Source organism: Delphinus delphis, chromosome 8 (genome assembly GCF_949987515.2).
Source record: "Delphinus delphis chromosome 8, mDelDel1.2, whole genome shotgun sequence".
Classification (NCBI taxonomy): Eukaryota; Metazoa; Chordata; class Mammalia; order Artiodactyla; family Delphinidae; genus Delphinus; species Delphinus delphis.
Window position 1 is genome coordinate 54,890,667 of NC_082690.1, and position 27,545 is coordinate 54,918,211.

The following is a 27,545-nucleotide window of genomic DNA, read 5'->3' on the forward strand; positions in this document are numbered from 1 at the left end:
AATCAAAACCTTTTCTGTCCTGAATATAGTTCCCAAACAGGAAAACATTTTTCCTGTAGAATTTTAGTCTTCTGGAAAGAGATATTTTCCCCTCTAAATGCCTCTCAATGAACCATAATATATGATAGAAAATAAATCTATGGCTTACATTTGAATAGTTCTGTATAACTTAGAACAGTACATTAGCTGACTTGTTTTACAGTGGGAAAACTGAGACTCAGATAAAATGACTTGCTTTTTTCTGATACCAGCTTAAGGGTTCTTTCCGCTATCTCACAGCCTTTGTATACGAATGCATATATTTTGTGGCACTGAAAACAATAAACAAGTGTGTGGTATAACTAGCTTGTTGATATATATTTGGGAAGGTAAGACCAACCTCTGCTAATCACAGCCATTTGGGAGTAGGGGAAGGGATAAAGGCTAACACTGAACATATACTTACTAGATACACTAGAGTCCAATTTCTAAGCAACCTTCAAAGCATGATTTTAATCACCATTTTTGCAGACGCATTTACTAAAGCTCAGAGAGAGAACGTGCCTTGCCCAGGTAACCCTCAGGCCTGCCAGCCTCCTCAGCCTGTGCGTTCCACACCACCTAGCTGCACAGGGTTTGAACAGGCCCGCTTGCCTCGCTGGCGGGCAGCCCTGGCCTCCTCTAACCCCCGCACCCCCTTCTTTCTGTCTCTTAGGAGCGCCAGCTTCTCTCAGGGCACCAGGGCCTCGTTTTTCATGAGGAGCGACACGGCCGTGCAGAAACTCGCCCAGGGCAACGGACACTGTGTCAACGGGGTCAGTGGTCAAGTCCATGGCTTCTACAGCCTCCCCAAGCCGAGCAGGCACAATACAGAATTCAGAGACAGTACCTACGACCTCCCCCGGAGCCTGGCCTCCCACGGCCACACCAAGGGCAGCCTCACGGGCTCTGAGACGGATCACGAGGACGTGTACACCTTCAAGACGCCCAGCAACACCCTGTGCCGCGAGTTTGGGGACCTCCTGGTGGACAATATGGATGTTCCGGCCACCCCACTCTCAGCCTACCAGATCCCTAGGACGTTCACACTGGACAGGAACCACAACACCATGGCAGTCGCCACTCCTGGGGACTCGGCCGCAGCCCCCCCACCCCGGCCCCCCAAGCCAAGTCAGGCAGAAACACCTCGATGGGGCAGCCCTCAGCAGAGGCCTCCAGCCGGTGACAGCAGCAGATCGGCCTCTGCCGCGGCGACCATCCCCAGGCGCAACACCCTCCCAGCCATGGACAACAGCCGACTTCACCGAGGTCAGTGTGAGCCCTTGCTGAGGCCGGGGGGAAGGGAGGGAGCACAGGGGTTCTCCGTAGTGTGCTGGTTCTCGGTCATCCATGCCAAGGAGACTTAAGTCCCACCCAGGGCACCTGTGCTACCCACAGGTTTAGGCATCTTCCACCCAGACCTTTCCTAGTTTGTCCTCCAGCACTGGAGGCTGTTAGTAGACGCCACAATGGCAAGAGTTTAGCAGACCCTGCCTGAGAGAAGTTACTGTTCTACTAAGGAGGCAGAACATTCTTGGTTAACCACAGTACAACACATTATGGGTTTAGAGGTCCAAATCACGGTCTTTTATTCATTTATAAATCAAACCAAAGATTTCAAAAATAAATTTAGAAGCCTAGTCCAAACTGGAGCCAAACCTATGTGGACCAACAGACTTTTAAAATCAAATCTACAAAATATTTTCTAAGCCACATTTGACTCTCTGGTTAAAGTCTGAACGTCTGTCTGAAGTATTAAATTCTGTTGCTGATTTCCCACTGAGAGTATTCCAACTCTGCATATAACCTCCTCTGTTTGATGAAAAAGTAGAATAATATTAATTCCTTTCATTTGGCGTCTGCTAACACTGGGGCTACATCCAGAAGCCTGGGAGGAACTTGTGAGCTGAGGAGTGATATGATAGAAGCAATCCCTTATCATTAGGGGTCGAGAGCAGTATCTTCGGAGTATCAGTAAGACTCTGAGCCACAGTGGTGAGGGTGTGGGGAGGTGTCAACACAGGGATTGACTCCAGTGAGTGCACATGGCTCTTCCTTCCTCTGTCGTAGCTTCTTCCTGCGAGTCCTACGACTACCCCCAGCGTGGTGGAGACAATGCGGGCCGGTCCACCGAGTCCGTGAGTGATGCAGTCAGCGCTTTTCTGGTGAGTGGGGTTTAGCCAGGGGTCCTTAAGTCAGCTCAGGTGGATTAAAGGTCACAGGCATGGAACTAAAAACAAAGCCCCAAAGCATGATGGCATCTCCCTCTTAGGAGCCTGCCTGGCTTCTTGTCTCAGTTCAGAACCCTGGGTTGAGTTTTTGGAAAGTAAGAGGCAGGTATCCTGATCTGGAAGAAATGTGTGTACTTAGGTGCAGTAGCCTGTAAGGCTCATCACTGTGGGTAAGCAGGAAGCGTCCAGGATGCAGAGGACGCAGGCGCCGGGATGGCGGCTCTAAGGCAGCATCCTTGCCGTGAGGTCTCACCAGGCAGGGCTGGTGCTCAGAGTCAGGCTCAGTGGCAGAATTATGGTTTGCCTGCAGGACCTCAGCCTGCCCTGAGGAGGGGGCTGAGGACAGTTCTCCGAGGTGTCGGGCCCAGCTAAGCTGACTAGGGCCTGGCTTCAGGCCCACTGGAAAGACTGTGAAATCAGGTAACTGAAGCAAAAGCAGCTTAGTTGTGTGTCTGGAAAGACAAGGCAGGAGTTAAAGGAAGGCTGTGGCCAGGGTAGCTGCATTGTACAGCCCCGTGGCAGCTCTGACTGCAGCCCGGCAGTCACACTGAAAGCTGGGTTGGGGAAGCACACCTGCCCCAGACCTCACCTGCCAGGGCCAAGGCTTCTCTTACGCTCCTTGCCCTGCCAGTGGCAGGTGCTGACCTGCCAGTGACGAGTCCGGACCTGAGGAAGAGGGAGGGTCCTGAACCAAAGCTCTGCTTGGTCAGGCATTCAGAACGCCTCGTGGATACTTTATACTAAAGATTTATCACAAGTTATAAGTAAGCTCCAAGGGATCATGGAAGCTGGAGGAGACCCACAGACCTCGTTTCTTCCTGTCTCCTCCTCTGCTTTCTTAGTTGTTTTTCCCAGGGTCCGCCTTATAGCTGCACAGTACACCCAACTCAGGCTTTCCTTGCCTTGTGTACAAATTCTCACCCCTTCTTGTTTCCTGTCACTAGTAACAGCAGTATTTCTTTTCGCTCCTAGCCAGGGAAAACAGTTGTAGGCCGATCGGATAGCACCAATTCCGAAGACAACTACGTGCCTATGAATCCAGGCTCCTCCACCCTGCTGGCTTTGGAGCGAGCAGGTGACAATTCCCAGAGTGTCTACATCCCCATGAGCCCGGGGCCCCATCACTTTGACCCGCTTGGCTACCCCACCTCAGCCCTTCCTATGCACCGAGGCTCCAGCCGAGCGAGTGAGATCCAGCCACCCCCTGTCAACCGCAACCTCAAACCTGACCGGAAAGGTAAGTCCACTGTTTCCTCGTTCCATCTCTGGACAATGTTCAGGGACTGTTCGCATTCATTTAGGGATCAGGTGGATCCTGAATTTTCTTGCAAGGAAGTGGCAGCCTCTGGGGCCTAAACCAACCCAAACACACACACACACACACACACACACACACACACTCTCTCTCTCTCTCACACACACACACTCTCTCACACACACACACACTCTCACACACACACTCACACTCACACACACTCTCTCTCTCTCTCTCTCTCTCTTTCTCTCTCACATACACACACACACACACACACACACACCCCAAATTCATCCCAGTGGTCTGGCACCCTAGGGACTGGCTCTTGAGGACCCTTGATGAGCAGAAAGAGTGCAGGAATCAGAAGGACAGGATGGATTCAGGTGCCAGCCCTGCCACCTGCTAACATGTGATTATAAACAAATCATCCTGTGTCTCTGTGCCTTATTTCTCATCTGTGAAATGGGAAGTGTAAAACGTACCTCCCAGAGACATTGAAGGACATAGATAATACATCTAAAAGTGCTTCATCATGTATGAGATGTAATTCAAGGATGAGGTATTTGTATTAGCTCTGGGGCTGGGAAAGGTAGAACTGACAGAGCAGTCCATGAAAAGATACACTATGCTATAATTGAAAGGACTGAGCTTTCGAACCAGGTAGATGTGGTTTGGAATCCTTAGCCAGCACTTCCTAGGTGTGTGACTTTGAGTAGATCCTGTAAATTCTCTGAGCCTCCGTTTTCTTATCTGTGAAGTGGGGATAGTCATGCCTGCCTTCCGGGTTTGGTGAGGAGGAAAGCATCTAGGACATTGACTCTAGTGCATGGCAGGTGTTCAGTAAAGTTAGCTCTGTGCCCTCTGCATTTAGACCAGGAAGAAGTGCTGCAGTGCAAGTGTCAGGTCTGCCTCGACCTCATTCTGCAGGCCTGGATCAGTGGCAGGGATTCAGAGGGAGAAGTAGAGTCACTGGACAGACCTAAGCCCGCTTCGGGCTGGCCAACAGAGAATGCAGATCCCAGCATTTGGATTGAAGCCTTCAGGACTTGGTGACGTTCACCTTCCTCCACTGAAGGCTCCACAGTCCTGGTGGGCAGGGGGCAGTCATGGTGGCCTTCTCTATGATGTTTCAAATATCATCTCTTGTCTTCATATGCAGTCACAAATCCACGGCAAACAGTCTGTTGTCACACCCTGTGTCCCCACTTTAGGTTCCGAAAGTATGATTACCATAGGTACGGTGCGAAGAATATAAAATTTGGCATCTGAAGACATGGCTTCAGGGCCTGTCAGCATGGGCAGAGATTGTGTAACCTTGCTGAGAGCTTCAGTCTCCCCCTGAACAACTGGGATGAATAGGAATGACTCATAAATGCACTTGTGTGTCACGTGTAAGTGTCTGTATGTGTGGCATTATCATCATTGGCTGATGACTCGACTTTCTGTTCCTGCTGCAGCAAAGCCAACACCACTTGACCTGAGAAACAATACTGTCATCGATGAGCTCCCCTTCAAGTCACCCATCACCAAGTCTTGGTCCAGGGCCATGTAAGTGTCTATTTGTGGACACGGGAACTTGGAACAGGGCCATCAGGTTGGTGAATGGAATGGGTCACTAGGCCGTGTGCCAGGAAGGCTCCGTCCTGCTGCTGATGGCTGTTGGTAGCTCAGGGCTTGGTTTTCTTCTTCTGTGAAGGGAGAAAAGTTGTCCCCGCTCTGTATCCGATCTTAGTCTGATCATGGAGGGCAGAGGTCTGTCTGGGGGTGTGAGGGCCAGGGCCCGGCGGGAGGCTGGATGTGCCCCAGGGTTTACTCCCTGTCTTCTCCCCACAGCCACTCCTTCAACCCGGGATCCGCCCAGTACTGCCGCCCCATCTCCACACAGAGCATCACCAGCACGGACTCGGGAGACAGCGAAGAGAACTACGTCCCTATGGTGAGTCCTCTGGGGTCCCCTGGAACCCACCTCTCACTCCTCCACTTCCCAGCTCACTAATTCACCCCGGCCTCAGGCCACCCACATTATTAGTGATTTAGTTTGCTGCTGCAAATCCGTCTTGAGCACATACGTGTCGAGCACTGTGGGGTCATCGTCAGAGGCAAGGAAGGCGCAGTCCCTGCCCTCAAGGAGGCTGCTCTCTTAAGGGGCAGAGAAGGCCTGCCTCTCTCACGACTGTAACACAGGTGGCATGGTCGGTGTCCCTGGAGAGGCGGTGCTGCAGGGACGCACCCACAGGATGGGCGATCACACCGGACTAGGGAAAGGGGAGGCGCTGAGGTGGAGTGGCCGTGCAGACAGGAACACGGAGAATGATGGTCATTAACTCTGGGCGAAGGTGGAGTGGGCAGGCGGGGAGGTTGGACTGGAGTCAGATCATGAAGGACCCCGAATGCTGTCTTGGGAAGTCTGCACTTGTGCTGGGGCAGGAGGGAGCCCCAGAAGAGTTAGCAGGCCAAGTGGTTAGCTGCTGTTTCAGAATAGTCATCAGGGGCCTGTAGAGAAGAAGTAGAGCAGCCTTCAGAATTAACTTCCTTGTTCTATCCTGTTAAAATCTTTCAAAACTAAGCGATCTCTTCATTTCCTTATCCCGTTGTTCCCATGACCATGAGGAGGTATGGGAGTATGTCTGTTGAGTGTGTGTTACCCCACTCAGCGGTGGGGAGGCACACGTGTGCATGACTCGGTGTGGTGAAGGCCCTCACAGAGGGAATAAACACAGGGTTCTGCCCCCTGAGATTCCCAGTGCAAAGGGAGTGGCTGCCCAGCACCTGGCAGTTGCTGCATAAATAGAACAAATCCACCAACCAGTAAAGCAGCCGAAAACAAAACAAAGCTTAGGACTGTTTATTGCATTTCTCATTAGAAGGTGTCTTCAGGAAAGTGCCAGACAAGTTGGTCTTGATGCCTGGATGAGACGGGACCATGGAGCGTGTCCGCTGAGGGACTGGGGCTTTGTGCCGCCTGGGGATGAGGCCCCTCTGCTGAGACCCCTGAGGAGCTGGGGCTGGAGGGACAGGCCGCTGCGGTGTGACAGCCCCGCTCCGGGCCCTGGGTGGGAGCCCAAGAGAAGCAGATCTGGTGCAACAGAAACCTTTCCAGGGTCCAGTGCGTAAAGGACATGTGCTCCCTTCTTGGGGCCAGCAAGCGGGGGCTGGTCTGTCCGGGAGATCACAGGTGAGACGCGGCCTGATGCCCTGGAAGGGAGGCAGCGTGGCACAGCGGGGTAGTCCTCCCTGCTCACCAGCTGTGCAGCCGTGGGCAAGTTGCTTTACTTGTCCGAACCAGAGTTTTATCTTCGTTTTAAAAAATAAGAACAGTAATAATACCTACGTCACAGGACTGTTGTGAGGGTTTAGACAAGAACGTGAGAAGTCCCCGGCACAGTGCAGGGCACAGAGTCGGCACTCATCGAGCTAGTTAGTTGCTCTTACTCCCAGAGGTGTTTTTTGCCCGGTGGTGGGTTAATCTGTTTCCTAAACTAACTAATGGTCTTTCCCTCCTTTGTGATAGCAAAACCCAGTGTCTGCATCTCCCATTCCCAGTGGCACCAACAGTCCGGCCCCTAAGAAGAGCACTGGCAGCGTGGATTATCTGGCCCTGGACTTCCAGCCGAGCTCCCCAAGCCCCCACCGCAAGGTGCCTGGGGCGGGTGGGTGGGTGACAGTCCGGGCTTTGGCGGCCCTGGGGGAGGAGTCCCGGAGGCCAGCTGCCTTCAGCGCAGGCCGGTGGCACTCTGCTTCTGTGACTGGGCCGTGCTGTAGCCTGGGTCTCTGGGGGCTCACGCGCCCTCACTCTCAGCACACAGGTACCCTGAGCCCATAGGACCGCATCCGTCAGCCCACCCCCCCGTCGTGCGGATGGGCGAACGAATGCACACGGAGACACGAGCGGCTCGAGGGCACGTGTGAACCCACGACAGAGCCGAGACTCGGGGATCCTGTGTCCTGGTCCTGAGTTCTTCTTTGAGAACTCGCTGTCCAGGTGCAGCCTGCAGAAGGGCTTCCGGGCCCGGGAAAGGCCCCCCTCAGGAAGCACACTTAGCTGCCCAGTCCAGACAGCAGCCCTGGCGCAGCGTCCCGCACAGGATGGCTCTGCGCGCTCACAGCGAGCCACGTACAGAGCCCTGTGGCCGGTGCTTCTTGGCACCCGGCACAGCCCTTCCCCTGGACAAGCGGCCACAGGGAGGTGGGTGGAGGTGCAGGTGAAAGCCCGGAGCCATCCATCAGGCCAAGGAGGGGCCTGGGTCCCCCCAGGAGCTGGGACATCGGGACGGCAGGCAGGGGCTGCCGCATCAACCAGGAGGGACGGTGCGGTTTGGAGTCCAGGCCTTACAGGCCACTTTCAGAAGGAAAAGGCAGGCCAGAGAGGCAGCTGTGTAGAGCCCCACCTCCTCTCCCCGCGCGCCTGCCCCCTGCGTTACTGGTAACTCACAGCCACTTCACTCCCCGCTCTGTCCCCCAGCCATCCACGTCATCAGTCACTTCCGATGAGAAGGTGGACTACGTCCAAGTGGACAAGGAGAAGACCCAGGCCCTGCAGAGCACCATGCAGGAGTGGACAGACGTGCGGCAGTCCTCGGAGCCCTCCAAGGGGCCCAAGCTGTGACGCGCGGGCCGCCGCCCCAGGGAGGGGCCAGAGGCGGCGTCTCCAGAGCTGACGCCTCCCCGTCTGTCTCCCCCTTCTCCTCTCCAGCGCGCCCTCCTGCCCACCCCCTCTCTACTCTGCCACTCTGGCCTTCAAAGCACTTGTCATCAGGAACCCTGACCCCTTCCCCTGGGAGGTGAGGGCCAGATCGAGGCGCTTCCTCGGCTCCCTCGGGGCCCACCTTTGATTTTTATCAGCAGTGGCCGTGCCTCTACCCACCTTAGTTAGAGCTATTGCCAAAAAGCATCCTTCAGCCTCTTCCTGCCCTTTAGACCCGAATACCTACCAGACGTGTGGAGGGAGGGGCTGGGGCTCTGAGCCAGATTCCACACCTCCCCTTTGGGCACAGCTCTCAGCCCCTGTCCCTCCCGCTACTGGCCTACCTCTCCCCCAGTCCCGGAAGAAGCCAAGTCGTCTCGCTGACCCAGGGAGCCAAGGACCAGCGGACCAAGGTGGATACAGACTTCTTCAGCCCTGTCTTTCTTGGCAGGGGAGAGGCAAGGCCACCAAAAGATGAAGGAGTTGAGGAGGAAGGTCAGAGGTGGTCTTGAGGGACAAAGGAGTTAGAGCCCCAGATGCAGAAGGGCAGTGGGTACCTGCTGTGGTCCCCCATTTTCAGGCCAAGTGGCAGTTGCCGGGTGGGAGAGGCAGAAGGATAAGGACAGCAGGAGGGGAAGACAGGATGATGGGCAACCCAGAACAAGGAGCAGGAGATGGGGTGACAAAGACACTGCGGGGCCGGGCCCCCGGGACTGTGGGGCCACAGGCCCGGCTCTGTCACTCTGGGACAGAGCATAGTCTTCTTCTCCGAGACCCCACCCAGCCAAGAGCGCCGCACCCATGAGGCTCGGACTGTGCTGGGCGGTGCAGCGCGTGGGGTGGGAGCGCCGATGTGGTGGGGGGCCGGCGGAGCTGTGGGAAGGCGACGCAGTGTGCGGGGTGGAGGTGCGTGGGGGGGGGGACGACTGAGGGGCCACCCTGGGACGGCCTGGGCAGAGACACAGGGCGGCGCCCAGGCCTGGAGTGGAGGCGCTGCAGCAAGTGAGCTTCTGCAAGATGGGCAGTGCGGCAGGGGAGGCGCTGGTAACCGATGGGCTGAGAGGCGGGGCGAAGGCTGGGGGTGGGGGAGGCGCAGCTAGTGGTTGAGTACATCCGGAGGGCCTGGTGGCGAGCCCGGGCACTGCCGTGGAGATGCAGGGTGGAGCAGAACGTGAGGACTGGTGTGGTGGTCAGGGGAGCGATGTGCATGGCCGCAGGCGAGGGCAGCTCCCAGGACTGCTGGGTGGCGGGCACAGCAGGGCAAAGGAGCAAGCAGAGCGGAACAGAGCCTAGTGGATGATGCGGGAGAGTGGCCGGCAGCTTGTGCCGTCTGGTTGAGTTTTGTGTCAGGTCCCAAGGAAGTACAAGTGTGGCCTGGTGACAGGCCAGAGTGTGTTCTCAGCTCACGTCACCCTCTGTTGCCCTGTCGAATCCCAGGTGCCTAGCTACAGGGACAGGAGAGGGCAGGCCTCTCCTCCCATGGCTTAAAAGGCCACCAGATCAGCATCACCCTCTGCCCACCTTTGCCAGGGACAGGAGGAAGGGCATCACGCCAGGCTCTTTTCTCCTAAGTCTGGGGAGGGGGGCTTTTTTATGTTAAAGTTCTTGGCCAAATTTTTAAGAGTTTCAGAGACAACGTTGGTAGACCAAATGTTTCGTCCTACCCTGGGGTGAACAGACCTTCCTCCCTCCAAAAAAAGAAAAAAAAATGACTTCCCACCCTATTTAAGGGAGGTGGCTACCGCTCACCTTTCTGCTCCTGTGAGCCTGTGTAAACACGCACACCCCAGGCCTGCGGCCTGACCTTACTCCATCCCGGGAGAAATTTTCTCAACAGTAGCCCCTTTCCTCCTAGTATTAGTCATATCAATTCAATAAGCATTCATTAATGGCTGCTATGGCCATGCCTGGGCTAGGCACTGAGAACACAGGAATTAAATCAGACTTTGTATTTGAGAAGGTCAGAGTCGATGAGAAAGAAGACAAGGACACATTGGTAATGGCCATGAGAGACACTTAAAATGCTGATGATGTGCAGAGAAATCGAGGCTTGTTCTCTAGGAGGTTGGTGTTGGGGGCAGGAGTGGGGAGGGGGTGGAGATCAGGGAAGGTGGTTTCTAGGAAAAGGGGGTGCCTGACAGGGGCCTTAGAGGAAGAAGGGTTAGATTTTGAGAGGGAAGGAGGGCAAGGCTGGGATCCGGTGGAGGAAGATGGACAGAGAGACTTAGAGAACCTTGTGCTTTGGGAACAGACCTTTGGGAGTATGGGCCCAGCCTCTCAGAAGCAGTGAGGCCATGCCTTGGTGTCCCCACAGGTGAAATGGTAATGGTGGTGGCAGTGGCCTACCCTGGGCAGGGTTTGGTGGCTCACTCTGCCCAGCCCTGTGTCCCTTTAAGGCTCTCTGCAAAGGGTCTCACGTGGCAGAGCTTTGAATGGTGCCACCCCTGTGCCCCCATTGGCTACAGGTGGGCCCAGGTACCGGTACCCTCAGTTCCCAGCATCCTCCCCTATTGATCGCAAGGTACCCTAATAATGTCAGCATTTTCTGAATGTGCCATGTTGTGACTGAAACTGGGTGGAGTCTTGAGAGACTGAGGTGTTCAAATCTAACCACCAAGGAGGCCTCCCTCCAGTTCTTGGTTCCTATAACCCCCAAACCCTTCGGGTGGAGGCGAGAGTAGAGACGGGGGGAAGTACAAGAGGAGAGAAAATTGGCCTGTTGAGAGCAGAGACTGGCTCAAAAGCCCCAAGTACCAAGGTGTCTAATATTCCCGTCTGGTCAGTGTAAAAAACTGGTCCTTCGGCCTTCAGTGGGTCAGAATCCACCTCTCCTGGTAGCCTGGCAAGGACTGCGATCCCAGGATGCCTTGTCAGCCAGCATAGCTCACACAGGCCTCGTCCTGCTTGGTGCTCCTCAGAAGCCCCTCTTGCCCCCTTCCAGCTCCACCTCTGCAAGGAGTGGCATGGAGCTTGCGTCTCCTTCCCACCTTGGTGAAGAAGGGCCCTGAGGCCTCTTCTGTGGCTACTCCCTGCTCTGTAACTTCTCTCTCGAGGGTCTGGATCACCAGGGATAGGCGGCACCCAGAGCACTGGCCAGTTAACCCAGTTCCCTCCCTAGACTGATTTCAGTAACTTCTACATTCGAAACCGTTCAAATAGGTCCCATTCCTAGGACAGAAGCACAGCTGTTCTCAAGGGATTTACCAGCCACAGGGCTAAGGCCTCAGCCGCAAGCTGCAGCTGACCCACACCCCTGTGACAGGGCTCTGGAAACAGAGTGCCGGGCAGGAGGGAAACTGGCACGAACTTCCCCTCTGGCCCTTCGGCAAAACGTGGGGGAAGGAGGCTGAGCGCAGGAGCTGTAAAGCCCCCTCCTTCCGGAACGCACCCAGCTCTTTGGGGCCAGGTGGGCCGCCTGATGAGGGGTCCCCCTGGAGATTCAGGCTGTCACGTGATATTTGGTGGTGTGTGTTCTTATGTGTTTGTTGGTTACATGTGTCTTGAAATTTAGAATCATTTCCCACAGAATCGTTGCTTTGTCGGGAAGAGAAAATGGGCTGGAAGAAGCCCAGTCTTAGGTTTCTGGCCCTCTTACCATTTAAAATTGACATTTAATTTTTCAAATCACTGTTGGTGCCTAATCACTTAAGTTATTAATTTATTCTGTTTTCTTTTTTAAAAAAAATTTGTAACACGTATTTATCCTGTGAGTAGGTCTGGGGAGGGGTGGGAACGTGTTCACATGGGTCCTGTTTTCGCTGTGGTGACACATGGTACAGGCCTGGAGCTTGCAGGTCCCTTTTTACTATGGTGTTGGGTCTGGACAACAATAAAGTCCATTAGACGCAACCAGGAGGGCTGCTGAGTGTGTCTCGTCCGGAGGGGCTGGGGACGGAATGCACGCACACTGGGATCCTGGCTCGCCGTGCCAGTCTGCTCCACTTGCATTTGAACAGGAACTAACTGGGTACCCTTCTTGGTGAATCTTCCTTACCTCGGAAACTGTACTCCTAGTGCGTGAAATGGAAAGTGTAGTAACATCTGCCAATTCGTCTTTCTTAGGAGGCTCAATGGACCAAAGACATGAATTCTGAGCATGACTCTGTCTCTGACAGACGACTGTCGGCCCACTTTCGCTGGTCCCTGAGGTCTCAAGGGTCTATGGCTTTTGGGCCAAAACTCCTCCACCTGCAGCCCCTGAAGCCCCCGGCCAGGCCACTGCAGTCCCAAGCTCCAAGATGGCTGGAACCTGAGGGCTGCCGCCTACTTTCCTCCCGGCCTGAGCCCAGCCCACCCCAGATTCTCAGAGGTAAGAAGGGAGGAATGTGGTAGCAGCAGCAGTCTCTGAGCAGCCCACAGTTCCTGGGGTCTGGAGGAGCTCCAGCCCCACCTGACAGAGTCCCTTAACAGTATCCTGTTAGGGTGGCCCCCAGCCTGTGCACCCACCCCTCCACCCCTATCTATCTGGGCACATCCCCACCACCCGTCCTCACTGTTGATTGAGTGACACAGCACTTCAGTGTAGGGCATGCTTGCCTCCCCTGGGGCAGCACACAAGTCAGCAGGGCAGGGGGTGGTGTCCCCTCCTTCCTGTCCAGACACAGCAAGAAACCAAGGGTTAGAGCCTACCTCACAGCCAGTGACTGAGGCGGGAAGAACGACGGCTTTAAAGGCTTCAGAGAACCTGTTTTTATTCTTGTTTGAGACCCTGGTTCTCTTCTCTCCATTTAGAAGGGGTACAGCAGGGTCAGGGCACAATGAGGTCAATATCTGCTCCTTACCAGACTGGCCCCATGATGACGGCCAACTGCTGAGGCGCTGAGCCAGCCAGCTTCCCTCAGGACAGATGTCGTGAGAAACACAAACGTACTTGCAGGAACCTCAGGACGCGCTCTCTCTTAACCAGAAGGGGGATGCAAATGGTGGCATCTCAGGCACTGAGGCAGGAGAGAGGCTCAAGAGGCTGTCCTCCCCTCTGTGCGTTGTTGCTTGATGTTGGGAGGACAGTCTCTGGTCCTGTGCCAGGCTGCTTCCCACCTACACTCCTCTCAGAAAAAGTACAAACAAACAAACAGTGTAGGCACCCACAGATGTTGCCTCAGGCCCCTCAGAGAAACCAGAAGGCGGCCAGAGGGGTGACACACAGCCGCCTTCTTTGTGCGAGGGCTTGGCTCTGCCTCTGCTTTGTAGACCACAGAGAAACAAGATTGTCTGAAAGGAGCTGGGAAGGAACTGCTACTTGATGGCAAAACACCAGCGCTGTGACGTTCAGCCCTGTGGGATAGCCTGCAGCGGGTAGGGGACAAGGCCCAGAGCGTGTCCATCTCAGCTGCTTCAAGCTGACCAGGACACTTGGGTGTCAGTAAGTCTTAACGGGGCTGATCCCAGTGTCGGGGCCTGAGGCCCGGTTTAAGGGGCTTGGGTCTCACCTCCGTATCTGAGTGAATCTCCGTGTGCCCTTTGGGCTGAGGGCAGGGGCCCAGGAGCCCCCCTGCTCCATCTCTCTGGCCCTCGGAAGGGCCTGCCTTCAGGACTGGACCTGCGCAGCCTCCCTCAGACCCCACCTGGCCGAGCACCTCTGCCCGGGACCTGGGTCCCCCCCACTGAGGTTGCCTGTGGCACCCTCACAAGTGCTTAGCAGGCCAGGGGATGAGGGTTCCCATTAGAAGACCAGTCTGTGGAAGTCACCACCGCTGCCACCTGCAGGGCTGCAGCCCCCCGGAGGGCCTTCATCCTCATCTTTGTCTTCGTCAAAGCCCCTCCCCCAGTGTGGAGATGTGGGGAGTGCAGAGATGTAGGCCGCCCTGCTCCGCGCCTCCTTCTCCTGCTCCTGGAAATACAGATGGGGATGGGGCCGGAAGCTTAACGGTCCGTCAGTCAGGCTCTGCAGCCTCGGTTCTCCCTGCACGCCCCCAATGCCACCCAGCCCTTCCGCGCATCACCCCAGTCCCCAGGGCCCGGCGCAGAGGAGCCACAGCTCCTGCCCTAGAGGCATTCCAGCTTAGTGGGAGGACGGGTGGGACGGACCCAGAGCCATCCTGTATCTAGGCTTCCAAAGCATTCTTCCTCCTCCCCCGAATAGAAACTCCCAGTGGGGCTTCCCTGGTGGCGCAGTGGTTGAGAGTCTGCCTGCCGATACAGGGGATACAGGTTCGTGCCCCGGTCCGGGAAGATCCCACATGCTGCGGAGCGGCTGGGCCCATGAGCCATGGCCGCTGAGCCTGCACGTCCGGAGCCTGTGCTCCGCAACGGGAGAGGTCACAGCAGTGAGAGGCCCGTGTACCGCAAAAAAAAAAAAAAAAGAAAAAAAAAAAAACCTCCCAGCCCCCTGAAGGAAAGGAACTCATTTCTACTAACTGGACTGTGAACAGCTGACAAGGGCCTGACGTGGCACCACAAAGCAGGAGGTGCACGTCAAAGGTCACCTCATAGCCCCCAGGGACCCTTCTGCAGGCTTCCTGGAGTGGCTGCCCAGCCTCTGCCTCTCAGGGCACGAGGAACCCTCTGCCAGCGAGGAAGCTCTTCCTCCTGCTGAACTGAGGCCAGCCGTGGATTCGCCTTCTTACCACGGGCCCAGCCCTGCCTCCACCTGGACAGCTCGGCAGAAACGCAAAAGCAGAGCCAGGGTCCCCACGGCACGCAGGTGCTGCTGGCCAGGGGTCCTGACGTGCCCACACCGGCGGCCTGCGGCAGCACCCCTCATGCTGGTCCGCACGCTGGCTGTTTCAGCTGCAAAGTATTTTGATACCAGCCTTTACAGAGTGGAGCCGAAGGCTCAGAGAGGCTCAGTGAGTCGGGCGGCCCCCCATCCGCTCGTATCCACTACTCACAGAGCCCCTCCTCCAGCACATATGACACCTTAATAAAACACTGATCATTCCTCATGTCTGTTCCTCTGAAGTATGGGGCTACGCCTGTCTGGCCCACCAATCTTCCCCAGCACTGAGTGACAGCTGAGTGGATCAAGGGAAAAAGGAACAGACTCCAAGAGAGGAGCCGTCACCGTCTGAGCCGGTGGGTGCTGGGAAGCCCCTCCGCCCCCAGGGGCTGCTCACCTGCAGGAAAAGGATGTTGTCTTTGGAAATGGCTTCCATCAAGTCTTTGTGGAGGGTGGGCTCTGCCCGGGCTCGGGGAGAGCCGGGCTCAGCCTCAGGCCCCTCCCGGGGCCGCTGCCGATAAAAGAGCACATAGGCGGTGTCCTTGGGGAAGAAGGAGGTGACGTTGCTGACAGACTCAAAGGAGGAGAAGGACACCCGGGTGTCGTTGAACAAGTACCACTGGTTGTTGGGCTCGGGCCCATCAGCCGCTCCCGTGTTCGGGGCTGGGCGGGCCGCACCCTCGCGAGCGTAGCAGTAGTAGTGGCCGCTCTCCGAGGACACCCCGGAGTGCACCACGACGCTGCAGAGGTCGTAGGCCTGGCCCCGGCCCCCGGCCAGCGGCAGCCGCAGCAGCAGGGGGATGGAGACGTCGTCCAGGATCTTGCGGCGCCGCATGGTGCGCAGGTCGAAGGAGAAGCGCAGCAGGGTCAGGATGAGGTAGCGCGGCCCCTGGCTCAGCTCCACCACCTTCTCGGCGTCCTGCAGGGAGGCGCACGACTCGCAGCGGTAGCGGTTCTCTGCCGTCAGCCTCTCGGGCGACAGGAAGTAGTTGACCAGGTCCAGGACCGAGCGGGAACCCTCCCCAGATGGGGCAGAAGCATTTCTGAGGGTCCCTGGGCCCAGGCCGTCCTCCTCCTTCTCGGCCTCCTTCTCCTTCTCCGCCTCCTTCTCCTTCTCGGCCTCCTTCTCCACTTTCTCCTCCTTTTCCACCTTCTCCGCCTTCTCCTCCTCCTCTTCCTCCTCCTTTGCCACCTCCTCCTGACTGCTCTGCCCCTCGGGGCCCTGGGGGCCCAGGCCTTCAATGTTAAGGACGGTGGGGGGAACGTCCCCTGTGATGCAGTGTTTCCTCTGCCTCCGAGGAGCCGCCCTGCTTGGCGCCTGGGCTCGCGATGGCGAAGGGAGGTCCTGGGCGCCGACGTCCTCTGCAGGGAGCATCACTGAGCCCAGGCGGCGGCGGCGGCAGCGCTCAGGCGGGGGAAAGGCAAGAGACAGGTCCGTGAAGGCCTCCTCCCTGGTGGAGATGTTAAGGCAGCGGAGACAGCATATCCGAGTCACAATCTTGCCCCCGAACATCTTCTCCACCGAGGTTGGACTCGGGCTGGGGGGCTCCTCGGGCGGGGAGGGCGAGCTGGACTGCTTCAGCTTTTGGCAGATCCTCGTCCCCGTTTTCTCCTCTTCGTGCAGCCTGGTGCAGGGAGCAAAGGGCCTTCGTCCATACACAGACCCATCCCCAGTGCACTGGCCTGACCTGTGCATCTGCCTTACTTAGCTGGCCACGTGTTTACATGCATGCAGGAGAAGGCACGGGGAACATACATATGCGTGTACGAAACGGCATCCGTGCACATGCACTCATAAGCCAGGCACACATGCTACATACTTACCTGCACGAGGCTCACAAACCTGCCACAAAAAGACGTGCATGTGCCCCCAGAGAGCTGATGAGAAAACACACACGTGCACGCTCAGGCAAGCACAGCATGGTGGACATACACACACTTACCCTCCCAGTCACGGCTCACGTCAGCATCTCCAAAACTCCCCTCCCACTCGGCCCCCGTCCCCACACTCACGACACACATCTGCTCCAAGCCTTTCCCAAGTGCAGGGCTGTGCCCCCGTTTCCAGGAAGAGACAACACAGCCCAGGGGGAGGGGGCTTTCCCACGAGCACCCTCTCCAGACCTGGAGGCCCCCGTGCAGAGCCAGGCCTGGCCTCCCTTACCGATCCAGCAGGTACTTCAGGTACTCCGAGCAGTCCTGCTGGGTGCCAGGGCTGAACCAGGGTGTCCAGGATGCAGATAGAAAGTTCTCTGGAGAAATGGCAGGCCGCTAGGACCAAGGAGGGAGAAAGACAGGGCCAGGAGCCAGGGCCACTCACCAACTAGCGCCACAGTATGCTAGGCCTGAGGATGGCCCTGGGGACTCTCTGCCCCAAACTTCCAGCCTCCCCACTGAAGTCCTCCCCCTTCCCTGACTCATCCCACCAAGGCCACGCAGCCTATGATCAGGACGTCGGGTCACGGAGGTGAACGATCCTCCGGGAGTCTGCTCCTCCCGGACACACCTCACATTTCACTCCAGGCCCTTGTTCGTTGCCATCCCCTCTGCCTGAAACACCCTTCTCCCCTGTCAGGAGCTTAGCTGTAGAGTTCAAGTCCCAGGTGCAGTTAGTGTCACCTGTCCCACAGTGTCTTCCCAAGAGCCCCCATGCCCATCATGATCAACTCTTCCTCCCTAATACGCGCACTACACTCACGTTTCCCTCTGCTCAAGCACTACCGCTGCTATCTGCAGGTTCCTCTTCCCCACCAGACTACGTGCTCCGTGGAGGCAGGGCTGTGGCTGACTCATCTCTGTGCCCCCGCACAGGGCCTGGCATAATGCCTGCCTGGCCAAGGGCTTTAGGTTCCAGGAGGGCAGAGACAGGGATTAAAACAAATACAGCCCTCAGGGTGCCCGGCAGGCAATATGAGGGCTCAAAAATGCCAGCAGACCAACAAAGCAACACCTAATAGAATGGACTGAACCACTGCTGGGAGAGATGTGGGCAGCGCAGCACAGAGGGGCTCAGGAGGTATTCCCTCGCCTGCCCGGTAAGGGCGCTGAATCGGCCCCTTGGGCTTTAGCCGTGAACCCATGCCAGCCTGGACTGGGGCCCAAAAACTCACGCCAGAAAGTGGGGGCCCACAGCCAGATGCAGGCAGGTCGTGGGGAAGGGGAGGGGTTGGACCGGGCCTCCTCTGCAGCATCCCCGACTCCCCCTGCGCTCACCTGGCTGTGCTCCAGGAAGGCGAAGAGCCACTGCAGCTTGGTCATCAAGGGCTGGGAGTTGTTCTCAGTCAAACGGAGCACACAGTGTCTGAAACTTCCAAACAGAGCGGGGCACCTGGAGTAAGCCAAGGGCACCCAAAGAACCTCTACTCACCCATATTGTGGCAACCCAAGGACTCCAAGCTAAAGGCAGGACAGACATCTGTAGCTCCAATCTGAGCCAGGCGCCAGGGAAGAGGAGCAGGTGAACGGCTCAGCTCGGACGACAACGTGACCCCTGCAGTCCCTTCCAGTTCTAACAGCCCATGACTCCACAATTTGAAGATTCCAGTGTCCTAAGGTCTTATGGTCTCAGGGTTTTAAAGTTGGAACTCTCAGACACGCTCCAGAGTCCATGCCAATATCACCACCAGCCACTCACACCCTTCTCCCTACTGCCCTGAGAAATGGCGTTCAGACCCGTCCAGAGCAGCGCGCCCTGCTCCAACCTTGGCCCTCCAGGCCAACTATTACGGCCCCTTCTCAGGGCCCCTGCCACCCCAAGTTGTCCCTCTGCCTTCACATGGGAGGGGGTCACTGTGAGGAATATGCTGAAAAAAGAGGACGGGGGTAGACTGGGGCTCATGAAGGGGTCTGATCCCATGGGAGATAAGAAAGAGCCCCTCCTGATAACCACATTCCCTGGAACAAGCCAGTTCCCAAACCCCAGCTGAGCTCCTGTTCTCCCAAGAAGCTCTGGCTAGACAGGTAGGCATCTCTCCAACCTGCACCCACTGTGCAGGACAGTATAACCAAAGTGCGGTCCACGTAGCAGTCTGTGACAAAGCAAGTTCAGAAACTGAGACTTTAGAACCTTGTATAGTGATTTGACAGTACTATGACCGTACAAGCACACGAGCATTTGCATTTCCTAGTAAGTCATTTTATTGTATTCTACAAAGGGAAAAGTCTGCAGCAGACTGGAAGTTCAAAAGATGAAACAAAACTAGTCCTTCCCCAGGCAGTTTGAGAAGCACGACAGCAGCATGTTAGGAGTTCCTAGAGTTCAGCTCCAACCTCCTCCTGGAGCTGAAGCTCAGAGAGAAGAAACTGCCTGGACGTCCTACCACAGCCAAAACCAAGGCTTACTTCCACTGTGACTTTTAAAAAAGATGTCTAAGCGTGGTACTGGTGAAACACACACAGTTGAATAGATCAATAGAACAGAATAAAGAGCCCAGAAACAGACCCCCATAAATATAGTCAGCTGATCGTTGACAAAGGAGCAAAGGCACTATAATGGAGCAGAGAAAATCTGTCCACAAATGGTACTGGAACAAGTACACATCCAAAACCAAAACCAAATGAATCTGAACACAGACCCTACACCTGTCACAAAAATTAACTCCAAATGGATCACAGACCTAAATGTAAAATCCAAGACTATAAAACTCTTAGAAGATAACAGGAGAAACCTAGTGACCTTGAGTGTGGGGATGCCTTTTTAGACACATCACCAAAGACACAATCCATGAGAGAAATAATTGATAAGCTGGATTTCACTGAAATTAAAAAATTCTGTTCTGTGAAGTACAGTATATCAAGAGAATTAGAAGACAAACCAGAGACTGGGAGAAAATATTTGTAAAACACACATCTGATAAAGGACTGTTAAAAAAAAAAAAACCTCTTAAAACTAAACAATAAGAAAACAAACAACCTGATTAAAAAGTGAGCCAAACATTTTAACAAATATCTCACAAAAAAATTATATATATATATACATATACATACATATACATACATACACACACACACACACAGATGGTAAATAAGCACATGAAAAGATGCTCAACATCATGTCAATCAGGGAAATACAAATTAAAACAACAATGAGATACCACTGCACACCTATTAGAAAGGCCAAAATCCAGAACACTGACAACACCAAATGCTAGCAAGGATGTGGAGCAACAGGGACTCTCATTCATTGCTGGTGGGAATGTGAAATGGCACAGCTACTTTGGAAGACAGTTTTGCAGTTTCTTACACAACTAAACATACTCTTCCCATCCTATGCAGCAATCACACTCTTTGGTATTTACCCAAAGGAGCTGAAACCTTATATCCACACAAAAACCTGCACAGGGATGTTGGTGCAAGCTTTATTTAGAATTGCCAAAACTTGGAAGCAACTAACATGTCCCTTCAGTACGTTAATGGATAAATGGCACTGTGGTACATCCTGGCAGTGGAATATCATTCAGTGCCAAAAAGAAATGAGCTATCAAGCCACAAAAAGAAATGGAGCAACCTTAAATGCATATTACTAACTGAAGGAAGCCAATCTGAAAAGGCTACATACTATATGATTCCAAATGTATGATTCTGGAAAAGACAAAACTATGGAAACAGTAAAAAGGTTGCCAGGAGTTAGAGGGGGATGAACAGATAGAGCAGAGGATTTTTAGGGCAGTGAAAATACACTAGATGAACCTCTGGAACAACATTAAATGCACCATTTGCATTATAGGGGTCCCAGAAGGAGAAGAGAGAGAAAGGGCATGAGAAAATATTTGAAGAGTTAATAGCTGAAAACTTCCCTAACATGGGAAAGGAGGAATACGTCGACACATATTAATCAAATTGACAAAAATTAAAGACAAAGAGAAAATACTAAAAGCAACAAGGGGAAACCAACAAGTAATATACAAGGGAATCCCCATAAGGTTATCAGCTGATTTTTCAGCAGAAACTCTGCAGGCCAGAAAGGAAGTGGTATGATATTTTTAAAGCAATAAAAGGGAAAAACCTACAACCAAGAATACTCTACCCAGCAGGGCTCTCATTCAGATTTGACAGAGAAATGAAAAGCTTTACAGCAAGCAAAAGCTAAGACAGTTCAGCACCACCAAACCAGCTTTACAACAAATGCTAAAGGAACTTCTCTAGGCAGAAAAGAAAAGGCCACAACTAGAAATAAGAAAATGATGAATGGGAAAGCTCACTGGTAAAGGCAAACATACAATAAAGGTAGGAAATCATCCACACACAAATATAATATCAAAACTAGCAATTATGAAGAGAGGAGAGTACAAATGCAGGATATTGGAAATGCACTGGAAATTAAGAAACCAGAAACTTAAAAAGCAAGCTTGCATATATATACAGACTACTATATCAGAACCCCATGGTAACTGAAAACCAAAAATCTACTCTACACTAGACACATACACAAAAAAGAAAAAGGAATCCAAACTCAACACTGAAGATAGTCATCAAATCACAGGAAAAGAGAACAAAGAGGAAGCGAAGGAAAAAGACCTACAAAAACAAATTCAAGGGCTTCCCTAGTGGCACAGTGGTTGAGAGTCCGCCTGCCGATGCAGGGGACACAGGTTCGTGCCCCAGTCTGGGAGGATCCCACATGCCGCGGAGTGGCTGGGCCCGTGAGCCATGGCCGCTGAGCCTGCGCGTCTGGAGCCTGTGCTACGCAATGGGAGAGGCCCGCGTAACATAAAAATAAAAAACAAAAAACAAATTCAAAACAATTAACAAGGGCTTCCCTGGTGGTGCAGTGGTTAAGAATCCGCCTACCAGTGCAGGGGACACGGGTTTGAGCCCTGGTCCAGGAAAATCCCACATGCCGCAGAGGAACTAAGCCCACGCACCACAACTACTGAGCCTGTTCTCTAGAGCCTGTGCTCTGCAACAAGAGAAGCCACTGCAATGAGAAGCCCGTGCACTGCAATGAAGAGTAGCCCCCACTCGCTGCAACTAGAGAAAGCCCGCGCGCAGCAAAGACCCAACACAGCCCAAAATAAATAAAAATAAATTTATTTTTAAAAATTAACAAAATGGCAATAAGAACATACATATTGATAATTACCTTAAATGTAAATGGATTAAATGCTTCAACCAAAAGACATAGACTGGCCAAATGGATACAAAAACAAGTCCCATATATATGCTGTCTACAAGAGACTCACACTTCAGATCTAGGGACACATACAGACTGAAAACGAGGGGATAGAAAAAGGTACTCCATGCAAATGGAAATCAGAAGAAAGCTGGAGTAGCAATACTCATATCAGACAAAATAGACTTTGAAAGAAAGACTATTACAAGAGACAAAGAAGGACACTACATAATGATGAAGGGATCAGTCCAAGAAGATATAACAATTATATGTGCACCCAACATAGGAGCACCTCATATATAAAGCAAATACTAACAGCCATAAAAGGAGAAATCAACACTAACACAGTAACAGTGGGAGCCCTTAACCTCCCACTTTCATCAATGGACAGATCATCCAGACAGAAAATCAATAAGGAAACACAGGCCTTGAATGACACATAAGACCAGATGAACTCAACTGATATTTATAGAGGATTCCATCCAAAAGCAGCAGAATATACGTTCTTCTCAAGTGCACACAGAACATTCTCCAGGATTGACCACATGCTGGGCCACAAAGCAAACCTTGGTAAATTTAAGAAAATTGAAATCATATCAAGCAGCTTTTCCGACCACAGTTCTATGAGATTAGAAATCGATCACAGGGAGAGATCAAGATATCGGAGTAGCAGGATGTGAAGTTCACCCTCTCCCACAAATACATCAAAAATACATCTACACGTGAAACAATTCTCACAGAATATCTACTGAACGCTGGCAGAAGACCTCAGACTGCTGAAAGGGCAAGAAAATCTCCACGTAACTGGGTGGGCAAAAAGAAAAAAAAGAAGAAAAGAAAGCAAGAAAGGAATCGGGATGGGACCTGCAACATTGGGAGGGAGCTATGAAAGAGGAAAGGTTCCTGCAACCTGGGAAGCCCCCTCACCGGCAGGGAGGTCAGCCAAGATAGAAGGGGAGCTTCAGAGCCTTTGAGGAGAGCGCAGCAACCTGTTTGAGGCAGCCAGAGCAGAGGGAGAACTGCACAGACGGTCAGTGCCACCACCCTGTGCTCCCTAGCCTGACACACATGTCTGCCAGAACTGACAAGGGCTGGGTGCTGGAACTCGGGCTTTGGAGATCAGAACTGGGAAGAGGACTGGGGATGGCTGTGTGGAGACAGACAGGGGTGGGAGTGGTGCTGGAATCCAGTACAACCACGGCTGGGGGTGTATGTCGAGGAAGCCTGGGACATCATAGAGGTCAGTCACCACTGTTTGGGGGATGCACAAGGGGAGGGGTGGGACCCAGATTGCAGCCTTTTTCCCTGTGGGCACGCATGCAGAGGGCAAGACACTGCCTGCACGGGCTCCAGGGGCAGTCGCAAGCCTCCACTGCAGCCCACCTAAACGCCAGGAGCAGTCACAAGCCCCCACTGCTTCTCTCCCACATCCCAGGAGTGGTCATGGGCTCCCGCCACCACCCTCCCAGACTCCAGGAGTGGTTGCAAGTCGCATCCACTCCCATCGCATGCCCTGAGGGTGAGTCTGAGCCACTACCACCTCTGAGAACCCCAGGACCGGGCACCAGCCACCACATCTGCACACACCCTATCAAGGGGATAACAACCGGCACAAGCTGAGAAAAGAGGCTACGGGGATCCATACTAAAAACAGCCTCACACCAGATTTATTAAACCCACACAAGCTACACAGGGATGAAACCACATATGCATAGTTCTCCTAGCCCACAGTAGATAATTGTTTCTCCTTAACTTACAGAGTAAGAGAAATATAAGTAACATGAAGAAGCAAAGGAACCACTCCCAGTTAAATGACCCAGTGCATTCCCCTGAATGAAGAATGAAGCAGACCTCTTCAGTCTAACAGACACTGATTTCAAAAAGGAGATAATAAAAATACTGAAGGAATTAAGAAAGGCTATTGACAGAAATGCAGAGTACTGTAAAAAGGGACTAGAAACTATAGAGAGAAACCAAGAAAAATTAGAAAACATATTTGCAGATATGAAAGCTGAGCTAAAGGCAATGAACAGCAGAATGAATAATTCAAAAGAATGAATAAGTGACCTGGAAGATAGAAAAATGGAAATCACCCAATCAGGACAGCAGACAGTACACAGATTAAAAAACAAAAAACAAAAAACTTCTGTGAGGGCTTCCCTGGTGGCACAGTGGTTGAGAGTCCACCTGCTGATGCAGGGGACATGGGTTCGTGCCCCAGTCCAGGAAGATCCCACATGCCGCAGAGCGGCTGGGCCCGTGAGCCATGGCCACTGAGCCTGCATGTCTGGAGCCTGTGCTCTGCAGCGGGAGAGGCCACAACAGTGAGAGGCCTGCGTCACACACACACACAAAAAAAAAATTCTGTGAAAGTGATGATAACAACAATGAACAGCAAAAAGATATACATGAAGATGTAAAAGAGAATATCAAAATCATAAAATGTAGGGGAGGAGAGTAAGAAAATGTAGAATTTTTTTCCTGGAATATATTTGAACCTATATGACTACCAGTCTAAGGCAAGTAGATACAGGAAGGGGTTAACATACTTGAAAAACAGGGTAACCATGAATCAAAAACATACAATAGATTCACAAAAAAACAAAAAGAAGAGAAGAAAAGTATAATACAAAAGAAAATCATCAAACCAGAAAAGGAAAAACAAAAAGAAAAAGGGACAGAGAGGAAATATAAAATCAATGGTAAAACACGGTTTAAAATGACAACAAATACATATCTATAAATAATTACCTTAAATATCAATGGACTGAATGCTCCAATCAAAAGACACAGAGTGGAAGGCTGGATAAAAAAGCAAGAGACTACAATATGCTGCCTATAAGAGACCTACTTTAGGACAAAGGACACACATATATTGAAAGAGAGATGATGGAAAAAAATATTTCATGCAAACAGAAGTGACAAGAAAGGGGGGAGCTGGCAATACTCATATCAGACAAAACAGACTTAAAGTCCATAAAGAAAGATAAAGAAGAACATCATATGATGATAAAAGGATCAATACAAGAAGAGGATTTTACACTCGTCAACATATATGCTCCTAATATAGGAGCACCCAAATACATAAAACAAATACTAACAGATGTAAAGGGAGAAATTGACAGAAATACAATAATACTAGGAGACTTTAACACCCCACTCACATCAATGGACAGATCTTCTACACAGAGAATCAATAAGGCAACAGAGATACTAAATGATACAATAGGACAGTTAAACTTAATTGATATTTTCAGGACACTACATCTAAAAAAACCAAAATACACATTCTTTTCCAGTGCACGTGGAACATTCTCTAGGATTGACCACATACTAGGGCACAAAACAACCCTCAACAAATTTAAGAATATAGAAATTATCTCAAGCATCGTTTCTGACCACAGTGGCATGAAACTAGAAATTAACCACAGAAAAAGAAATGAAAAAAAAAGAAAAATTACATGGTGACTAAACAACATGCTACTAAACAACCAATGAGTCAATGATGAAATCGAAGAAGAAATTCAAAAATACTTTCAGACAAATGACAATGAAAACACAACCATACAAAATCTATGGGATGCAGCAAAAGCAGTTCCTAGAGGGAAGTTCATAGCAATACAGGCCTTCCTCAAAAACCAAGAAAAATCTCAAACAACCTAACCTACCAATTAAAAGAACTAGAAAAAGAAGAACAAACAAAACCTTAATTCAGCAGAAGGAAGGAAATAATGAAGATCAGAGGAAATAAATAAGATAAAGATTAAAAAAACAATAGAAAGGGACTTCCCTGGTGATCCAGTGGCTAAGACTCTGCACTCTCAATGCAGGGGGCCTGGGTTCGATCTCTGGTCAGGGAACTAGATCCCACATGCCGCAACTAAGAGTTCGCATGCCACAACTAAAAAGGATCCTGCATGCTGCAACTAAAGATCCCACATGTCGCAACTAAAAGATCCCGTATACCACAACTAAAAGATCCCACATGCCACAACTAAAGATCTCACATGCTGCAACTATAGATCCCACATGAGGCAACAAAGATCCTGCGTGCCACAACTAAGACATGGCACAGCCAAATAAATAAATAAATATTTTTTTTAAAAAAATCAATACAAACAAGAGCTGGTTCTTTGAAAGGATAAACAAGATTGACAAAACTCTGGCCAGGCTCAGCAAGAAGAAAAGAGACAGAACCCAAATAAAATAAGAAACAAGAAAGGAGACACAACAACTGACACTGCAGAAATACAAAATAATAATAATAAGGAAATACTTTGAACAATTATATGCCAACTAATTCAACAACCTAGAAGAAATGGACAAATTTCTAGAAACATACAGCCCACCAAAACTGAATCAAGAAGAAATAGATAATTGGAACAGACCAATCACTAAAAGTGAAATAGAATATGTAATTTTAAAACTCCCTACAAACAAAAGTCCAGGACCAAATGGCTTCACAGGCAAATTCTACCAAACATACAAAATATAATTTATACCAATCCTTCTCAAACTCTTCCAAAGAATTGAAGAAGAGGAAACACTCCCAAGGACAGTCTATGAAGTTACCATCACCCTGATACCAGATCCAGATAAAGACACCACCAAAAAAAAAAAAAAATTACAAGCCAATATCTCTGATGAATATAGATGGAAAAAATTCTCAACAAAATATTAGCAAACCAAATCCAACAACATATAAAAAACATCATACACCATGACAAAGTGGGAGTCATCCCAAGTTCATAAGAATGGTTCTACGTATGCAAATCAATGTGATAAACCACATAAACAAAAGACAAAAACCACGTAATCATCTCAATAGATGCAGAAAAAGCACTTGACAAAATTCAACATCCATTCATAATAAAAACTCTTACCAAAGTGGGTATAGACAGAACATATCACAAAATAGTAAAAGCTGTTTATGACAAACCCACAGCCAATATAATACTCAATGGTGAAAAGTTGAAAGCCTTCCCCCTAAAATCTGTAACAAGACAAAAATGTCCACTCTCACATCTTCTATTCAACATAGTATTAGAAGTTCTAGTCACAGCACTCAGACAAGAAAAACAAATAAAAGGTATCCAAATTGGAAGGAAAGGAATAAAATTGTCATTATTTCAAATGATATGATACTATATGTAGAAAACCCTAAAGAGTCCACACAAAAACTACTGGAACTGATAAATGACTGAATTCAGCAAGGCAGCAGGATACAAGATGAATATACAGAAATCAGTTGCATTTCTTTACACCAAAAATGAAGTATCAGACAGGGAATGTAAAAAGACAGTAACTTTTAAAATAGCAACCCCCAAAATGAAATGCTTAGGAATAAACCTCACCAAGGAGGTTGAAGACTTATATGCTGAGAACTATAAAACATTAATAGAGGAAACTGAAGATGATTCAATGAAATGGAAAGATATCCCATGCTCTTGGATTGGAAGAATTAATATTGTTAAAATAGCCATACTACCCAAAGCAATCTACAGATTTAATGTGATCCCTATTAAATTACCCATGATGTATTTACAAGACTAGAAAAAATAATCCTAAAATTCATATGGAACCATAAA

General features: G+C 51.3%; 2 protein-coding genes across 3 annotated transcripts in view; one reads left to right on the forward strand and one right to left on the reverse strand.

Annotated features, from left to right (window-relative positions):
- GAB2 (GRB2 associated binding protein 2) overlaps positions 1-9,026 on the forward strand; it is a 170,508-nt gene extending 161,482 nt beyond the window's left edge. Inside the window, exons 4-10 of the mRNA XM_060017249.1 lie at positions 695-1,287; positions 2,089-2,183; positions 3,222-3,486; positions 4,962-5,052; positions 5,338-5,440; positions 7,016-7,141; positions 7,967-9,026. Coding sequence (XP_059873232.1) covers positions 695-1,287; positions 2,089-2,183; positions 3,222-3,486; positions 4,962-5,052; positions 5,338-5,440; positions 7,016-7,141; positions 7,967-8,110 — 1,417 coding nt within the window. The 3' untranslated portion in view covers positions 8,111-9,026. The remainder of the gene's footprint in view (positions 1-694; positions 1,288-2,088; positions 2,184-3,221; positions 3,487-4,961; positions 5,053-5,337; positions 5,441-7,015; positions 7,142-7,966) is intronic.
- A 3,777-nt stretch (positions 9,027-12,803) lies between these two features.
- The window catches only part of USP35 (ubiquitin specific peptidase 35), a 74,289-nt gene continuing 59,547 nt past the window's right edge, over positions 12,804-27,545 (reverse strand). For both annotated transcript variants that reach the window (XM_060018202.1, XM_060018203.1), the window contains exons 8-11: positions 18,060-18,153; positions 17,011-17,117; positions 15,244-16,471; positions 12,804-14,018 (exon numbers count right to left, since the gene is read on the reverse strand). In XM_060018202.1, the coding sequence (XP_059874185.1) occupies positions 13,851-14,018; positions 15,244-16,471; positions 17,011-17,117; positions 18,060-18,153 (1,597 nt within the window). In that variant the 3' untranslated portion in view covers positions 12,804-13,850. The remainder of the gene's footprint in view (positions 14,019-15,243; positions 16,472-17,010; positions 17,118-18,059; positions 18,154-27,545) is intronic.